This window comes from Camelus dromedarius, chromosome 11 (assembly GCF_036321535.1).
Source record: "Camelus dromedarius isolate mCamDro1 chromosome 11, mCamDro1.pat, whole genome shotgun sequence".
Taxonomy (NCBI): domain Eukaryota; kingdom Metazoa; phylum Chordata; class Mammalia; order Artiodactyla; family Camelidae; genus Camelus; species Camelus dromedarius.
In genome coordinates, this window is record NC_087446.1 from 59,239,173 (window position 1) to 59,258,617 (window position 19,445).

Below are 19,445 nucleotides of genomic sequence, written 5' to 3' on the forward strand. Positions count from 1 at the left end.
GGGTAATGCCAAGTTCCAGAAATAGCAACTAGGACCTTGCACAGAGGACAGTATAGAGGGGATGGTTGTCATGAGCTTGTTTTCCCAGCTGAACCTCCACTTCGGCTTTCCCAAGGGCAGATGCTTGTGGGAGACCATGGGGGTGTAACATCGTCATCCAGCAAACCATCCACCCAAACGTGCTCCTGGGGGAGTCACCATCCACGACTGAGGAGAGGAAGGTGGTATTTCGAACCTCCTTCCTCTGCCTGGACTGGTTCTCCAAGGATAGGTGTGAAAGGGGGACTCCAGACAAAGGCGTGTTCTGCATTAGGAGCTCCAGCTGCAAACCCCTCGACTCCACCTGGGCTCCTCTAGAGACAGGCAGGTCTGCACCATCCATCCTTCCTCCTTCCTCTGAGCACTTTCTCCAATAGCCAGAGAAGCTGCGAGTCTCAGGTGTGGACCTGGACTTGCCTGGTCTGCTTATTCCGTGCTTCCCCCCACAGTCCAGTGTGGACTCCACAGGCGGACGCAGATCCCCACGTGTAACAGGAAGAGGTTGGGTTGGAGATCAAGGGAGGCCTTATTCTGAATCCCAGCTGCCCCACTTCCCGGCTCTGGAACCTGGAGTGACTTAACTCAGCTTGGGCAGTACGCGTGGTGGTATTAATAGTCTTGCGCAGGTGGCGTGTCTTCACTGTGTCTTTAAGAGTTGCATTTGATTCTTAAACCATATGAAAATGCCTCCTCAGAGGAGGAGAGAGAGTGAAGGTGGGGTTGAAAACTAGACCTTGAGCTCTCTCCCCCCACCCCCGACATCCCTTCCTCCCCAAGAGGGTGTGATCAACCCCAGAGGCAGATTTGACCTCACAGAGATAAGCGGGGATTCCCACCTTTTTACACAGGTGCCAAGGACAATGATTTTCAAACTGTCAGCAGCAGTCTACTTTCTTAAAAAATATCTCACATAACTGTAACATGTAAAATGAGTAAAAGGCTTTTGTTTATAAAAATATGCTTAAATTGAAAGTTATAGTAAACTCAGACAGATGAAGCGGTTTTGATTAACACAGAAATTTGAGAGAGAGAGAGAGATAATAGAGGAGTCTTTTTCCTATAACACATAAGTAATTGCAAATTGAATTTTTAAAAATAGTTCTCCTTCCGATTAAGGAATATTGCCCAATAAAAGAGAAAAGATAGAAGACTAATTATGCCAAAGCTGCCCCAAATGTATAGACTAGCATGTATTTGTTCTCTTGTAACAGATGCGAATGAACTTTTAAATGATTGCATTTTTTCCCAAAATGCTTATACATTTAAAAAATAAATTTAAAGTGAATGTTGAAATTGGATTACAATTTTCAATATTGAAAGCCATTTGATACAAAAAGCGGTGGAGTTTGAATAGGCCTGCAGTCTGGTTGCTAATGTAGGATCAGTGTCAGATGCCTGTTTTGATATTGTACTATAGTGATGAACAGTGTTGCTTTGGGGTGGACGTTGGGTAAAGGGTGCATGAGACTCTCTGTACTATTTTTGCAGTTTACTCTGAGCCTGTAAGTATTTCAGAATTTAAAAGTGTTTTTTAAAAAAAAGTTATTTGAAAATGATCATCTCCTACTTAATTATTAGGAGGGAATACAGCCAGATTAATAGAGTGGTGTGTATACCACACTTTTAAAGTGGATTTCCATCAATCTTAAAAAAAAAAAAAAAGCATCCTTCTTCCCTTGCCGCTGAGCCTGTGTCCTCCACACTCAGTGTCACCTAGTGTGACACGGCTGAAATTTTGGAAAGAAAACACGGCCAATGGCAAGTCAAGGAGAGCTCTCTTTTGGGAAATCTATTTTAGCTGCTGCTTATTTACCTAATAAGAAAATGATGCTGAAATCCAAAAGTTCAGTCTAGAGTCAGCTGATACAGAAAAATGTCTATGAATGATGCAGCATATTTTTCTCAAACATTCCTACACTCAAAACATTTAGTAATTTGACCAAAGCAGTTTCCACATGCCATGAGATCATAATGGCCACACTGACAAATCCAAGTTCCCCAAACCCAGTGGGACGATGCAGTTCTTCTACAGGAGGAAAGATAAAGGAGTACAGATAATTTGAAAAGGATAAACCTTTGATCCATTCACTTCTCTGTGTGTAAAGTAAATAGTGGTCATGGAATACAGTCCTCTGTCCCCTTGGATTTTACAGTGTGCTGTGAATGACTGCCTTGTTCTTCGATAAGATTGACGGTGGTTTTACTCTTTATCACTTGGAGAAATGCGACAGAATTCCCTGAGCCAGCCATCTGTCTTCATTGTAATTGGCAAAAGAGTGATTGTCTCGTGTGTTTTGACTAGAAATGGATTGGTGGGGTTGATCGCATCTATCAGACACCTGCAAAGGTGAGCTGAGCTCAGAACAATGCTTTAGGAAATGTTTTAACGTGTGTTAATAGAATTCCATTTTTTAAAAAATTCCGCTTACTCCACCAGGACTGTAAGGTCCTGTGCATTCAGTAGGGCATATCATTTTATCCCTGGGCTGACCAGGGGGACTCTCTGCTTCCCAGACATCGCTCTGTCTGACCGGCTTTTCTGGCTTCTCCTCCAGGGTTATCAATGCCGGGAAGAGCACACACAATGAAGACCAAGCCAGCTGTGAGGTGCTCACCGTGAAGAAGAAAGCGGGGGCCATTACCTCAACTCCAAACAGGAACTCAGCGAAGAGACGGTCCTCCCTTCCCAATGGGGAGGGGCTGCAGCTGAAGGAGAACTCGGTAAGACCCTCCTTCCTCCCCTGCTATGACTCTGCCCCTTCCTCCCCTTGCCTGTCCATTCGAGTTGCCCCATTGGAGCCTCTGCTTGATGCTCTTCCAAATTAATACCTGTTTCAATTGATGCAAAGCCCTCGCAGCCTATGGGGCGGCCCTGCAGACTGAATGCCTTGTTGACAAACCATAAAGCATTGCTCCTCTCACTCGTGTCTGGAGAGTAAACAGACATCCTCAGAAAGTTTTGAAGAAGTTCTCAGAAAAGTATAGCAAATCATCAGCGCTCTGTCCATCAGCAGATTATTTCGGCCTCCAGAGAAGAGAAATTGAATAGAATGGCCCAAATGTGACTACTTATTCTAATGGTCTTGAGGATGTATGTAAATTCTTACAGGATTGTAAAGAATCTAGTCATCTCTTCTTAGCTGAAGTCATAGTGTCTTGTTGCATTTATGCTTAGGGATTAAGAGTACTAATTAGTTTTGTTAGTGTTAGTTCGGCTCAGGGTTAGAAAACACCGTGACCTGCGGAAACTCATCAGTTGTACATGTTTCCAGGACTGAAAGGAAGCATTGACTAGGCTTTTCCCAAAACGCCGGAGTCGGGGACCCAGACGGGCAGGATGAAGTAGTCGTAGTTCAGTGCGCAGGGTCTGGGGTAAGATGCTTCAGAACAGTCCATTGCTTAAATCTGTTTAATTTTGGTATATTTATATACTCACTGAGCGTCAGTTTTCTTTTCACGATAAGGAGTAATAGTAGCAGTAACTGTTAAATACAACGGAAGAGGCGAGTTGGAAGTATGAAGTCCAATAGTCCACAGAAAGCCTTGAGCCGGTGGCATTAGAGAATCCTTAATCAGCGTTAGCGATTATTATCCTCAAGTCAGCCCCCCTTTTGTTGTTCTCTGTGGATAATGCCCACTGAATTTTTTATGTTCATTCACTTGTAAATTGGAGATCACACAATTGCTTTCATACCTTCTTGACGGAATTATTTTCAGGATTGAGTTATTATGGGAAAGGGCTCAGAAAATGTGAGACATTAATGATAATTGCATGTGGGGCCACGTGGCTTAATGTTGCTCTTTCCCCTGATAGTTCTCCTCTGCCACTGGGATATCGAGTGGCTTCTGTAAAAACACGTCCGTGTTGACATGTGGCGGAGGGCCAACTGATGATGGCATTTTCCCTTGTTGCTAAGTTCCTCCTAGAAATAGAGCCAGGAGTAACTAGTAAGAGCCAGGAGTAAATAGTCCTTTCCTTAAGTGAAACCAGTCATAAGCACTTAAGATGCAGCCGTGACCCTCCTTTGTGATGGGTCTGTGTCTCTCTGGGGTCCACGCTCCAGGAGGCAGCAAGGAGGTGCCAAGCAGGGTGGGCACATCTCAGCCCTCCGTTCCTGCTCCAGCCACAGCAGCATCACTTCCATCTGCTGTCTGTATGAGGCTGCTTATTAGAGTTTAAGGCCAAGGTTGTGCTGCCTTTTTTAAAAAAAATTGTGGGAAAATATACATAAAATAAAATTTACCATTTTAACCATTTTTAGATGTACAGTTCAGTTGCATCACATACATTCTTGTTGTGGAACCATCAATATCATCCATCTCCAGAACTTCATCTTCCCAAACTGAGATTCTGTATCCACTGAACACTAACTCCCTGTTCCTCCCTGCCCTCGGCCCCTGGCAACCACCTTTCTGTCTTCTGTCCCTGTGAATTTGACTCCTCTAAGCATCTCATATAAGTGGCATCATAGGATATTTGTCTTTTTGTAGCTAGCCTATTTCACTTACCATAATGTTGTAGGATGTGTCGTAATTTTAAGGCTGAATAATACTCTATTGTATGTATACAGATCGTTTTGTTTATCCATTCATCCGTCGATGGACACTTGCTTTCATCTTTTGGCTGTTGTGAATAATGCTGCTGTGAACGTGGGTGTTCGGTTACCTGAGTCCCTGCTTTCACTTTTTTTGGATATATGCCCAGAGTAGAGTTGTTGGGTGACATGCTAATGCTGTTTAATATTTTGAGGAGCCACCATCCTGTTTTCTGCAGCAGCTGCACCGTTTTACATTCCCACTAGCAGTGATCAAGGGTTCCAGTTTCACCACATTTTCACCAACATTTGTTTGTGTTTTGGAAATTCAAGAACACATTTTTTAAAATTTATTTTTTGGCTTTAACTTTTTTTTTTTTTTACCAACACTTGTTAATTTCTGCTTTTTAAAAAATAATAGCCACCCGGATGAGTGTGAAGTGATATGTCATTGCAGTTACGTATTTCCCATGGTTAGCGACGTTGAGCATCTTTGCAAGTGCTCCTTACTGGCCAGACATATCTTCTTTAAAGAAATGTCTATTTAAGTCCCTTGGCCATTTTCAAATTAGGTTGTCTGTTTCGTTGTTGCTGTTTGTGCTGCTTTCTCAAAGCTTGAAAACCGTGCTCTAGTGTGGCGGATGGGTCGCTGAGCACTGGCTGTGTACTGGGAACTGAGCGCTGAGGGTTCAGCAGGGAATGAAACAGACAGACACCCCTGCCTACGGGGAGCTCACGTTCCTTGAAGGAGACAAGCAGTGAAAATGTGTAGCGGGGCAGACAAGACGCTATGGCGGAAAACAAAGCAGGGAAGCAGGAATCATGTGAGGTGGGAGGTTTGGTTAAAGAGGTGTCGGAAGGGGCCCTTTGGGTGAGGACCCGAAGGGGCCGCTCTTGGAGGGAAGAGCCTTCTAACGCCCTCGGCAGCTGCAAAGCCCCCGGGGCGGGAACAGGCCTGCGGTTCTCCGGAATCCGCCAGGAGACCCATGTGGCTGGAGCGGGCTTAGGAGAGCCTGGATTGCAGGCGACCTTGTCAGAAAGGTAATGACAGGGGAGCAGGGCAATCCAGCAGGACCTCAGGGCTGTTCTCAGGACTTTGGCTGCTACTCTGAATGAACAATTTGCTGGCAGAGGGAACTGAATACACTGCTTAAGAGAGACGAGCGACTTTATTCCCACCTAAAGACACCCCCTGACTCCTGTATGGTGGCACGTAGGTAAGGGTAGTGGCAGACTGGGGCCCAGGGCAAGAAGACATGTTCAGGAGGTAAGTTAGCTGGACCTGCTCCTTTCCCCCTGTGAGTCTCTGCCTTCACTCAGCAAACGTGTACTGAGCTCTGAGTCCACAGCCTGGGCCTTGGGGATAGGGAGGTGAACACAGTGGAGTTCCAGTCGGCGTAGAGCGGAGTTGGAGAGGGAGAAAGAGTCGATAAGCACCACAGTGGAAGGAATTTTAGGAGGAAGATTAAAAAAAAAAAAGTCCAGTTTGTCTGGAAGCCTAACTCAGATTGATGGCTGGTGGTTTGGGAAACAACAGAGCATGGGGGCTGGGTCAGGTGAGGGAAGGCTTCCTGGAGAACCTGACATTTGAGCTGTCATGTTGAAAAGTGAGTAGGAATTAGCCAAGCAATTTCCTGACCGAGGGAATGGGCGTGTGTAAAGATGGGCTGGCGTGAGAGCACGTGGGGCATGTCTTCTAGTGTTTCACAGTATGTGTCATCGCTGGGAGGGTGAAGAGGCGGGAGCAGCAAGCAGGTGTCACATACAAGAGCCATTTAACACTCTAGTAAGCTGGAATTTTAACCACATGATTTTATTGGGTTTTTTTTTTTGGGGGGGGGTAATTAGGTTTATTTACTTACTTTTTTTTTTTTTTTTAGATTGAACCCAGAACCTCATGCATGCTAAGCATGAGCTCTACCATTGAGCTATTACCCTATCCAACCATGCAACTTTAGACGAGGGCATAATGGAATCCCAATAGTGGGGAGTCTGACTTGGGAAGACAAGGGGAGCAAACCTAGAGGCTGGCTCATGCAGGAATCTGGGTGAGATGTGATGAAAGCTTGAAATAAGGCAGTGATGAGAGCAGGGGACAGGCTCAGAAGAGATGGTGCGAGAGATACCAGGGAGGTGACCTGGTGACCAACTGCGTAGGATGGGAAGGAGCAGGAAATGCCAGATTTCAGCCACTGGGTGCTGGTCCTTGAAAATGGACCCCTGAAACAGGCTCAGGTTTGAAGATGAGGGGATGGGCAGAAATGGTGACCTGAGTTTTGAGTATTCTAACTTTCCAGGGGGAGTGCTTTGTAGAAGTTAGAAATAAGGGTTTGACACTGCTATATATAACAGATAAACAACAAGGACCTACTGTAGAGCCCAGGGAACTATATTCAATATCCTGTAATAAACCATATTGGAAAAGAAAATGAAAAAGTACATATATGGATATCTATAACTGAGTCACTTGGCCGTACACCTGAAACTAATACAACACTGCAAATCAACTATACTTCAATAAAAATAGAAAATAAAAAAAGAAGGGTTTGGAGCTCAGGGGCAAGTCTGGGAAGGCTTAGAATTCAGGAGTTAACAAGCCCAGAGAAATTCCAAGAAGAGAAGAGTGTTGCCAGGAGGGGAAGTAACTCTGCCGTGAGCCACAGGGAGGTCAGGAAAGATAAGAATGAAAAAAATGGGCAAATACTATGATAAGCAAGAAATGGGACAACAGAATAAATAATGGCACCATTATTTCTTTTGCAAACAGAGTTGACAAGCATGAAGGATGGTGAGTGGGAGATGCGTGGGCTCTCTCCAGACCACATGTGATAAAATTCACCCTCCTCTCTCAAGTTCTTTATCCCCAGTAAACTTAGCAAAGTCAAAATAAATATTTCCACAAGATTTCTTTCATGTGTAGTATCACCTTCATCTTGGAAATTGAAAAAAGCCTAAAATGTCCTGTAAAATCACATTAGATTCACCATGAAAAGAGGAATTATCATAGGAATATTTTTAATATGCCAGAAGCATTGGTGATGTTCAGAGGAATTCAGCAGAAGTGTAACTTGATATTTGATGGCATAGGGTCATTGGGTAGCCATGAGATGATTATTTCTCAACTACAGATAATCATTGATTGGTATAAAGATTCTCAGCCAACTTTAAGCCATCCTTCATGCCAATTTATAGAGCATTATTTTGCCCTTTTAGTACAAGTACTCTTTAAGCCAAAGGAGTCAAATTAATCTTCCTGTTTTAAAACAAACTTTAAAAAATTTTTTTGGTGGATAAAATAATATTCACTCTATTTCACCTCTCCTGGCTTCCATGAGGCATTTCCTGAAGGAGTGTTGTTACCTGTATTTGGCTGAGCTCTTGACAGCAACGCCTTGTAAGAAAGAAAATACAGATTAACTTCAAGTTCCGTCTACATATAGAGGAAAATGTTAGGAGCAGAAGCAGCCATATTGGAAAGAAGTCATAAAACTTAAAAGGGATAGAAATAAAAGAGTTACGAGGTGTTCTACCCTGTAGTGTTTAGCCTGAAGAAATGCAGAGGCATATAGTGAATTATTGCATTCTCCCTTAAAATGTACACAGTAATGGACCCAGTTTTTTTTTTTAAATTTAGAGTTATTGATATAATTAGTGAAATAAAGATATAAACATTTCTCTTGGGAGGAATGGAGATGTCTTGAGATCTCTGATGAAACAGATATGAAATGGAGACGAGTCAGGGCTGGAACCTGGCGGGTGCCCACAGGACATTGGGTGGCTGGTGTGTGGAGAACCATTAGCCCAGTCAGACCGGTAGGAGGTCGATACTCCAGGCCAGCTCGCAGTCCTTTCAGCACTCCCACGCCTCTGATTATTTGTCGCGGGATGTAGGGCGTGCGGCCAGGAAAGAAGAGAAACTAGAACTCCAGCATCTCTGAAAGACGCTGTCGTAACATCACCCCCCAGGGAAGGTGCCGTGAGCTTGTTGAGGGCAACACCCTCTCCCCAGCGGCCTCCGCCCGCCTCCCACTGAAGCTTTTTTAATTGACCTGATCATGATTTGTGGGAGCCAGTCACCATGACGAGGCTTTCTTTCCTTTGATTTGAAAGGTGCTAAGGAGTCTTTATGGAACCGATTGCCTCCTGCAAGTGAAACACAGCTTTCCTAGGAGCTTTGGCTCCTCAGTTCTCAAGCACCTAGTCATTCTAGGAGTGAGTGAGAAGAGGAAGGAAGCAGGTGACGTCTCTGAGGAAGGAGAAAGTTCACTCTCCAAGGCACCTTGTAACCTTAGTGTTAAGATAAGAAGCGCCTGCCTTTCTGTAAGATGTCTGGGTGGGAGATGGGGCGTTGTGACAACAACCAGGACATTTCCACCCCCTGCATCTGACTCCCTATTTTGGAACAAACTGTTTTTGGCTTATGACGAGGCTCGCGGACGCATGCATTCCAAGTCTAATTTCCTTCAGAGCCCCTCGTGTTGTTTAATTTAGTCAAAAACATCAAAGTTTGTGGTTTCAATATCTGTTAGTTCAGCGTCTAATTACAATAACAGGAGACGGCTGTGTCCGCGTCGGGCCAAGTTCATCCGCAGGGGCGAGGGGAGCGGGTTATTTTTCCCAGCAGAGGATAGGGCGGCACTGTGGGAATTCCAGGCAAAAAGGATCCAGCTGGGGTGGGGAGAAGTAAAAAGGAAGTGAGAATGGGCTATTCACCTCTCGGGACGGAAGATGCCAGTCTTTTCATCTGTTTTCTGTAAGAAGGACTCGTTCACCCCTAGAACATTAAGTGAAGGTTGCCTGTGGTTCCACAGCGGCAGCCCTTCTGGAATGTTCGGCCGCGTTTGGCAGTCTGCTTCCTGCAGTGGTGTCAGCTATAAAAAACAACAGCAGCGGCCTTTTATTTCTCTCACTGTGTTTATTACTCTGACTTTTCCCTCTCAGTTAAGGTCTTTGTTCTGTGCATGTCAAGGAAATCTTATCTCTTGGTTCCCGGGATTAGAACTCTTGCCAGTGATTAAGAAGAATGACTTTACAACCAGGAACTGTCCTGGCTAATGTCAGTTAGAATAACTTTACAGTTCGCTCTTCGGCGGAGACCAGGTCTGACCAAGACGTACAGTAGCTGAGAAGGCAACTCAAACTTGGTTCCACGAGGGGTTTTTCCCACTGTGGCCAGTCTTCAGGCCAAAGGAGAAGAAGTGGTGCTGAGGTGGACATTTCCCCCCGGTCCGCTTGTAACTTGTTTCAGGTGGGAAGACGCCGTTGGCAAGGGCAGTGCGCTCTTGAGATTTTCTTTTCTTCTTATTTTTTAAAACCTAATACTCGGCATTCATGTGCCAGACACGACACTGATCTTAGTGCTTTGCCAGTGTTATTGATTCATTTATCCTCATAAAACATACGTAAGTATGTATTATTATCTTTATTTTACTGATGAGGAAATTGAGGCCCAGAGCTGGGAAGTGTGGAGCTTGGATTCAGCCCAGGCAGTCTGGCCTCAGAGTCTCTGTGTACTGGCCACCTGCTGCCTCTTTAGCTGTGAACAGCTGGGAACTGTGGCAGGAAAATCTCTTTGGAAAAATGGGAAATGAAGGAAGAATAACTCCTAATGTTGATACATATGATTTCAATATAATTTGATGCCGAACTTTTTCCCGTTTCCATTATGACTTCTCTCTTGAGTTAGCAGTCTCCCTGGTCAGCTCAGAACCTGGATGACTGCTCTTACTGACTCGGGTGAGGAACAGAATGGAAATGAAATTGTTCACCGCCTTTTTGTCCTTACAGTCCATTTTTTTTTCTGCTAAATTACAGGAGATCACTGTTTGCTTGAAACCACAGCAAGTAGAAAAAGCCTTCTGATGGAATAATAATGAGTGTGTGAGTGTGGATCCCAGCTCTGCCGCTCACTCAGTGTTAACCTTGTGACCTCTCAGTGCCTCGGTTTCCTCATCTGCATATTCGGGATAACAGTTCCTACCTGATAGGATTATTAGAATTAAATGAGTTAAAAATATGAAAAGTGCTTAGAATAGTGCCTGGCGTGTAGTGTGTGCTCAGTTAATATCATCTGTTGTTATTCTGGAGTTTGCAGCTGCGTTTCAATATTATGTCACATTACTTATGTTTCTGCTGTACACTAATTTAGGGAGATGTTTTTGATGGCTAAAGTAATAGTTTAAGAACGTTCCTGGGCTAATTTTTGAGTCTAGCATAAACCACAGCATAACTTAACCAAAACTGTCACAAACTTTGCTTCCTACGTCTCAGAAATTAATATTTATTTAACGATGTTTTAACATACGGGACTGAACTGCCATTTGAAACCCAAAACCTGGGGGGAGGGTATATCTCATTGGACAGGCACAAGGTCCTGGGTTCTGTCCCCAGTACCTCCATGAAACAGAACCAGAACCAAACTTACCCTCCATCGTACTGTCTCATGAAGGGGAAGAATCGAACCAAAGAAATTTGCATTTCATGTCAGCTCCTGAAAAAGAAGCAATATTCTTTCAAGTATATGAGAATAAGGGAGCTTTCCCACTGGGGAACCAAATATCAGAATAATTTAGTCAGAAAGACAAGTATGGTAGAAGCAAACAAATTAACTCTGCTGTGTGGGCCTGGTTCCACGTGGGCAGTGGTAGGACACGGGCCCTGAGAAGGACTTGTCACCGAGTTCCTCAGATCCCCCCGGGTCCCTGCCTCGTCATCTGTCATCTTCTTCCCCCCGTGCGGCCGTGAGGTCAGATGAAGGGCTGGAGACGGAAAGCCCTGTGGATGAAATGCCCCAAACAGATCCTCTTATTCTGCGTTGTCGTCCTCGCTGCGATACGTTGAAACCTGGCCAGACACGTGGTGGAAATCAAGCCACGTGATAGCTCTTGGTGGGGGTCAGGGGAATATGCCAGCTCTCTGTTTCCACAGTGGGAAATAAGTCGTCCCTTTTCTTTGGCAAGAAAAGAGGGAGATGGGTGCCTCCCGCGCTCATACTGAGGCTTTTGTAAAACCGACTGTGGGATGGACCCCACAGTGGGATTTCTGCATTTGTGCTGTTCCTTTCATGCTGTTGGTCCCGCCCCTCCTCGGCTTACCTGAATCCCTGATGGGTGGGGGCAGGGGAGGGAAGATGAGGGTCAAATGACAGAGGACTTGTGTCTTCAGGGAAGGACACCACTTTTTCCCATAGGACAGCTGTTTCTAGAGTTGCAGTCCCTAAGCCATCAGTTAAAGACAATTTTGGAGGTGGTATGTACCCCCGATACATGTGTTCATTATTGATATATAACCATACCACTGAATATTCATTTAGTATATATTTAATAATTATAAAAATATATTAAATATTTAAAAATAACTTAGAGGCAATAAAGATAAAAAGACAATATTTTAAAATAATAACAGCTGACAGTTACATGATGTTTGTTATATGCCAGACATTGTTCTGAGTGCTTTTCACGCAGTAACTCATTTACTGTCTGGCTCAGAGCAGAGCGACTTCTTGCTTCCATTAGTTAATACCTCAGGGCACAGTTCATCATTAACAGGAGCGAGTATAATTCCGTTTTTCAGCTGTCTCCTTGAGCCCTTCAGATACTTCTGGCCAGAAAGGTTATTGTTATTGTCAGATATGACCGGTTGTCATTACCTGGAGTGAGAACTGCCCGCTGTGGCATGTTTTTATTTGCTCCTGTTTTCTATCAGCAGGTTCTTTGAAGGAATTTTTAAAAACCTGTGGTCTACATTGTGAGGGATCATTTAGTTAAAAAGGTCATAATATAATGCACAAGACACTCAGTTGGGGCGCATGTACCCAGCAATAGGCAGAGCTCCCGCACCCCCCGCCTGCCTGCCTGCCTGCCTGCCGTGGGGCGGCTGACTTACCCACCACGGGAGGGCGCCAGCGGCAGCCTCTATGGGAAATACCAGCCAAGCTTAATTTCTTCTTCCATGTTAGATGAAAAAATATTTAGAATTACAAAAAGAATCTCTACTTTGAATTTGCTTCTTGCATGCTGACGAAGTGTTTTAAGCTCTCCCTCGACATTGCGTGCTCTCTTGTGGAAAGTGCCCCACTGGGAGGGAGAGAGCGATGAGGGGGTTTGCAAACCGGTGGAGCTTGTGCGCCGGGCATGAGAATGCCAAGGCCGGTTCCTTTGAACTAGTACAAATGTGTCAGACCTCATTCTTTGGTTTTGTGTTTCCTGCAGAAAACATATCAACACCTCTGTCGGGATCCACAGGAAACATTTGAGCTTTTCTCTAGAATCTCCCCTTCTTTGTCAGCTCATGGCAAGAGGGGCTGCCTCTTGCCTCCCTGTTGGCTCATGAAGGCTCTTTTGCTTGCGGGTGCCCCAGAGATAAGGGACACGTGATGTGACTCCTGTTTCAGTGGGGCTAAACTTGAGGCTACAGAGTCACAGAAGCCAGGGAGATTAATGACACAAAGTTGTGTGTGTTGGGAAGATTCCCTGACTTGGCATCTGAAGAAATGGGGTCAAATCCTGGTATTGCTACTCACAGTAGAGTGACTTGACTGTCTGTGCCCCACTTCAACTATTGGTGAGATGGGATAATGACGCCCATTTTGTGATGATGGGGGTGGGGGAGATGGATTCCACACGGTAGGTACTCAGTAGATACTGTTGGAACTTAGACTTTCCATAGGGGAGGTAACTTAGGAGGAATGGAAGTGACAGGCGTTGCGCCGTGCAGGGCGATGAGGGTCCTGCTGGCAGGGTTCGCAGTCGGGAGCTGAAGTGTGCAGCATGGGCTCCTGGGTGCGGGAATCCTTCTTGCTCCCGCCCTGCCATTTAATAGTTAAAACTGTTACTTCCAGCTCTGTTGTTTCTCTTACATGCTGGATGTAATGCTATACCTCTTATTTATTTATTATTTTAAAATTATTACACAGTATAGTTAACCTTCTTTGTGTAATACAGTTTTATGAGTTTTAACACATGCGTGGATCCGGATGATCACCACCACCATCGGGGTACGACCGTTCCATCACTCCCAGCTGCTCCCTCGTGTTGTCCCTTTATCCCCGTTCCCTTCCCCCGTCTCCCATAACCCATGGCTGTCTGCACATTCAGTGTGTGTTGTCCACTCCTGTGACACCAGGTGCCTCTCTTTTCTGACACACTTGTGCTAATCTGCTCATAATCTAGGTCGTTACTTCAGGAGCTTGGGAACCATGCTTGTCTTACTCCCGGCTACACCCCCAGTGCCCAGCCTGAGTCTGGCACGTAGGAGAGGAATGAATGAATCCTTATGGTCTGTGTCCTAATTTCCTATTGTTCTTTAAATAAGGAGACAGTTGAGAGAAGTTAAAGAAACTTGCCCAAGATCACATAGCAGTAAATCCCAGAACCCAGGTTTGGCTTGGTCTAAAACCTGTGCTCTTTCCATGCTAAGATACATCATGGCAGGTAGGACCTTCCTGTTAACTCATTTGAAAGTGCAGACATAAATCACCCAACTTTTAAAATAACCACGGTGTGTTGGTGTGTTTACACCAGTGACAGAGGGTGACAGAGTTACCCTTGGACTATTAGATACTGTAAAACCTGAAACCCAGTTTGTTTACTGTATAAACTCAAAGTCTTATTCTCTGAGCTAATACCAAACTGAGGAGGTGTTCCTCCTTCGGACCACATGAGGGGTGGGATGGGGCCCTTGGCCGTGAGCAGGTGGTATGTGGGGCAGGCTGGGCAGAGGGCGTTGGATGCAGCTGTGGACTTCCCTTCCCTCCTCTGGTACCTTTGCCTGAGCCATACAGGTGGAGAACACAGCTCTCCAGCTTTCCGTGCACATGCCTTAGCCCTTCAGCCCCTGCATCAAAGGATAAAGCAATAGCAGATTACAGCTCCCAGCAGGGCACGAGAGCTGAAGGAAATCTGTGATGATTTTCAACGGTTCAGCCCTCCATGAAGAGGAATCTGGTGGGTTGTTTTGTCTCTTAGATTTTCCTTTTTAAAAGATACAGGCCTTAGCTTAGAAGAGAATTGCGTGTGTGTGTGTGTGTATTTGTGTGTGTTTCCAACTGGTCCTGTAGGGCCGTAAGGCCCAGCAAATGAAATACAGCCAGAGGAGGCATTATCCCCTCTCTCTGGTTTCCATGGAGCACCTGGAGGTCCCCAGGGCCCGGGATCGCCTGGCCTCAGACAGCCAAGAGGTCACAACTAAAGTCAGATCAGTCAGCCCCAAGTCTGGAGTAGGTCAGGCTTATTATAGTCTGTTGGTTTTACCAATATGAAGTATCTTGCATAAAATTCTTATTTCTTAAGCTGATATATTGGTTCAAAAAGTAAAGACTTATGAAAAATCCATTTTCTCCCTTCCTTTCTCTGTATGTTTTGTAAGTATTTATTGAGCACCTGTTGTATACCAGCCCCCCCCCCCAAATGCCGTAGTGGTAAGACACACGTGAGTCTCTGAGTCGGCTGATACGGACACGCCAGGCAGTTCCACACCAGTGGGATAAACATGGCTGTACGGGATGTACAGGGGCTGAGGTGGTCCAGGCAGGCTGGAGGGGAAGTTCATGCTTCCACTGAAGACTGAAGGATAAATATTTCTCCAAGCAGAGGGCAAGGGGTGAGTGATGTAGGGCAAAAGAAAAACATATTTATATTGCCAGAGGTGATGGGGAATTAAGAGAAGGAATGAGAGCATTCAGGACCACTGACCAAGAGCAGAAGCAGGAGAGGAGTAGCCGCTAGATCATGCAGGGCCCATGAGCCATGTGAACATCCAGGAGACTGAAAGGTGTTTTAAGGGCAGTGGGGAGCCATTGAAGATTCTATGCAGTGATGGAATATGGGTGTATCTGCAACGACATCAGGTTTGAGATGCTTTGAAAGCACTGTGTTCATAGAACTTGGGATTTTTCGGGCCTCTCGTGGGTTCACAGGTCCACCCCCAGTTGCCCTGTTCCCAGCTTAGACCCCTGATGTTGATGTGGTCCCTCGATGCTGTATGACACCGAGGAGCTATTCGTTCCTCTAGGTTCTCGAATCGGACTTCATGTGTCAAACCACACACTCTTACCTGACAGCAGCTGATGACACCGTCTTGAGTAGAGAAGAGTGTGGGAGCGGGTCCTCGTGTCTGTTTCAGAATGAATGCAGTGCACGTCCTGTTTGGTCACGCCCCTTTCAAAAGCAGATTTTGATTCTCAGTTAAGGTCTTGGTCCCATTTCAAACACTGTAGCACCCACTCCAGTCTCATGTTGTTCCTCGAAATGTCTCATGAGGCCATTCATCTCCTCTCCAGGCCCAGTGATTCCACCCTGATGACCTGGGCCCTCTGTCTCAGGACAGACCTCTGTGACAGGACAGGCCCCTTCAGTTCTGGTCCTTCCTTCTCACGGTGCACCTGCAGGACGCCCGGGATTAGCGCTTCCTCGGCCCAGCTCCCAGGGCTCCCGGGGCACGGGCATCTCATCACTCCTGAGGCCCCAAGGCAGCGAACTGAGGCTCCTGGTCTGCCACACCCCGACCCGACCTAGCCCTCAAGGGCGGCCTTAATCAGGCCACTGTCCACATGGGCCTTCATATATGTATGTATAGCCCTCTTCTCACCCGCGTTGCCTATGAGTTGCTCCTTTTCTTCCCAGAGCATTCTTTCTTTACTCCCCCGTTGCCCGAGCAGGTGAGCAGGCAGGCACGCGCAACACGATGAGTGCAGCAGCAGGGTGGGTGCAGGTGCAGTGGGAGCCCCAGGAGGGCTGACAGTTAAGAAGAGTGTGAAAGACGGGCAGGTGGTGTGCAGAGGAGTGTGGGGTGGGGCGTTCAGCCTACCGTCGTCGGGGCTGGTGGCTTACAGAGTGGACTCTGGTCCCAGGTGCATCGCTGAAGGCATGGTGACCTGAAGCAGTTAACACTGTCCCTCATTGTCCTCCTATGAAATGGGGTTAGTAACCACACCTCATAGGATTGTAGTCAGGATTAAATGAGCTAATGTTTGTAAAGCATTTAGAACTTCGCCCGCTATGTACGGTTTGTTAAATGAAGGGAAGGGGCTCTGGACCCGCGACTGGTGTGTGTGTGCCTTTGTGGTCCCCTGGACGCTGAAAGCTGAGCTGGACTCTGAGCACGTGATGAGCGCCCACGCTGTGGTCCTCTCCCCACAGCATGCTCCTCACTGGAAGCTGCCTGCCATGGGAGGATGCTGGAGACTATGAAATCTCTTGACGGCTTGGTTTTATCCAGTTCAAAGGCTTTCAACATTTTAAGCAATCGAATCCTTTTGTCCAAAATCTCTTGCAAAACCTTGTTGTTTATAACTGATAAAACTGCTGCTCTGGTTGGAAAAAGTCAGAAGGACTCATCACTTTGACACCCACTTCTCTGAGGAAACCAAGGAACGCAATTTAGACACCAGTGGTCTGATCAGTTTAGGGAGACGCATATGGTTCATCCAAGGTCATATGGTGAACTGATGGCAGACTGGGGACTAGAACGCTGGCCTCCTGATTGCTCAGCTGCCCCCCTTCCATTAGACCGGGGTTCACAACTGTGGCTGCTCATTAGAACCCCCTGGGAAGCTTTAAAAAAGATGAATAGTGGGACCCCACCTTTGGAGACACTGACGTCATGGGTCTGGGCTTGGACCCTGCATCAACCAGTGGTAGATTTATTCAGTCTACCCTTTCTTCGTGGAAAAATGATGTCTTACAAGTTTTAGCTGTGAAAATTCTTCATTACATTTAAAAACCCACTGTACCACCTTCTGGCACCGCTGTGCAGAGGTGTTCTCAGGAGAATGTGGAGCCCCTCTGAGCCCCACGTCAGAAGTCCTCCAACCAAGTTTCCTCGTGACTTTGAAAATTCCCCAGGTGTTTTGTCAGCTGGTGGCGGTTGTGGTAACTGCAGACGGCTTTGCCTTGTTGAAGGAAATGGTTGGATTACTTGCTAGAAAAATTTCAGAGTTGCTTTTTTTAAATGTAGCATTCCCTGGCAGTGTGACTTCTTATTTCTTGGGGCTTGATCTTCTTTGGTTCAAATCTTGACTCTGGAAACATGGTAAAGTTTGATGTAACAGAATCTGTGCTCAGACACTGACTCAACTGCTCCTGCCCCGTCCCTCGCCTGCCCTGCTGGGGCATCCTCAGAGACGTTTGCTGGGTGTTCACTGGATGTAGAAGGACCTTGTGCATGCGTTTCACTCAGGTGGCCTTGGACCCTTTGGTGAGTTAGATGTGATGAGCAAGAAATCCTTTCCTTTTGCCACTTTTCCCTAGTTGTGAGGGTGTAATATGGCGGTGTGTACTTTACTGACACAGCAAGTAACGAGAGTGAGCGGTGGGTTTAATAATCATTGCAAAGTAATGATGAGTATAAACAATAATTCAAGATGTGTGGGTGGACCATGTGTTACTATTTCTTTTGGTGACCAAGTCACAGATGCCACTAATACTGCTGTGCTGTGATGCCCCACGTTCATAGTAGGTGGAAATGGGCAGTGTTAGAGGTCTGTGAAAGTAAAGATGGATTCATGGACTCCCCAGATTCTATCCACAGATGCCCTGAATTAAGAACCTTTTCCTCGGGGCTCAGGTTCATTCCCATTTGAGTGGTGTTGGAGAGGCCCTTTGAGTCCAGTTCTTCTAATCCTTGGGTCGCTGTTCTTTCCACTTAACTTTCCTCTGAGTTAGCATGCTTACTCCTTCACTTGATGGCGCTTTTAGTCACTCAGAAGTGTTTCTTCCGGGCAGGATTAGACTGAGTGTCTTTTTAGGGTGGTATTTACCTCCCATCTGGTATTCTCATTTTCAGTCTTCCTTCTCTCCTAATCCTCACAGGGTAGCTTGAATGATCCTTTAAAAATATAAATCAATTTTGTCACTCCCTCCTCAGTCAATGGCTTGTTGTTACTCTTAGGCTAAAGCTAAGATCCTTCATGTGTCCTGGAAAGACTGAGTAATCCAGGCACTACCTCTGTCTCCAGCTTCATCTCACCCCTCTCCCTCCCTGCCTCACTCCCCTATTCAGCCATGTGGCCGTGGTTCAGTCTCGTGCTCATTGCACACCTTCTACCACAGGGCCTTTGCCCCTGCTGTTGATGCTCTCCTCTCCCCTCCTAATCTTGTGAACTTCCAAGCTGCCCTCAGCCTGATCCTTACAGCTACAGAAAGCCTCCTCCAGTGTGCCCCCTGCTGGCCTCAAATCATCAAGCATGTCTCCTTATCACCCTCACCAGAATTACGATCTTACGTTTATCTGTGTGATTATTTGATCACTGTCTAACTCCCCCACTGAATTCTTAAGATCAGATCATGTCTGATACTGCTTTCATCTAGTCTGATAGCCCCACTGCCTACTTTTGTGCCTGTCACAGAGAGAGTGCTCAGTAAATATCTGTTGACCTATATATGTAATCTCTAAGCATCTAGCACAGAATCCAATAAAAACAAGTTTTAAAGGGCACAAATAGAGTACTGGCATATGTCACCATAACTATACAGTATCTTCCAGCATCATTCTAAGATGGACCAAGAATGGTGGTTACCAGGGACTAGAGGGTGGGGCGATAGGAGAGATATTGGGTACAGGTACAAACTTGCAACAAGTCGTAAGTCAGTTCTAGAGATCTAATGCACCATATAGTGAACAATAGACAATAATATTGTATTATAATAATCAAAAAACATTTAGATCTTAATTATTCTAACCACATAAAACAAATAAGTTATGTGAAGTGATTGAGATGCTAACTCCTGCTCTGATGGCAACTGTATTACAATATATGAATATATCAAATCAACATGTGGTGCACCTGAAATTTACACATTGTTAAAGGTCAAATATATTTCAATAAAAAAATAAGATAGACCAAAAGAACTTTAATGGCTTCAACGAAAAAAA

The 19,445-nt window shown here is 45.7% G+C and overlaps 1 protein-coding gene across 1 annotated transcript in view; it reads left to right on the forward strand.

Annotated features, from left to right (window-relative positions):
• PPM1H (protein phosphatase, Mg2+/Mn2+ dependent 1H) overlaps positions 1-19,445 on the forward strand; it is a 227,627-nt gene that overhangs the window by 86,444 nt on the left and 121,738 nt on the right. Inside the window, exon 2 of the mRNA XM_031462356.2 lies at positions 2,595-2,760. Coding sequence (XP_031318216.2) covers positions 2,595-2,760 — 166 coding nt within the window. The remainder of the gene's footprint in view (positions 1-2,594; positions 2,761-19,445) is intronic.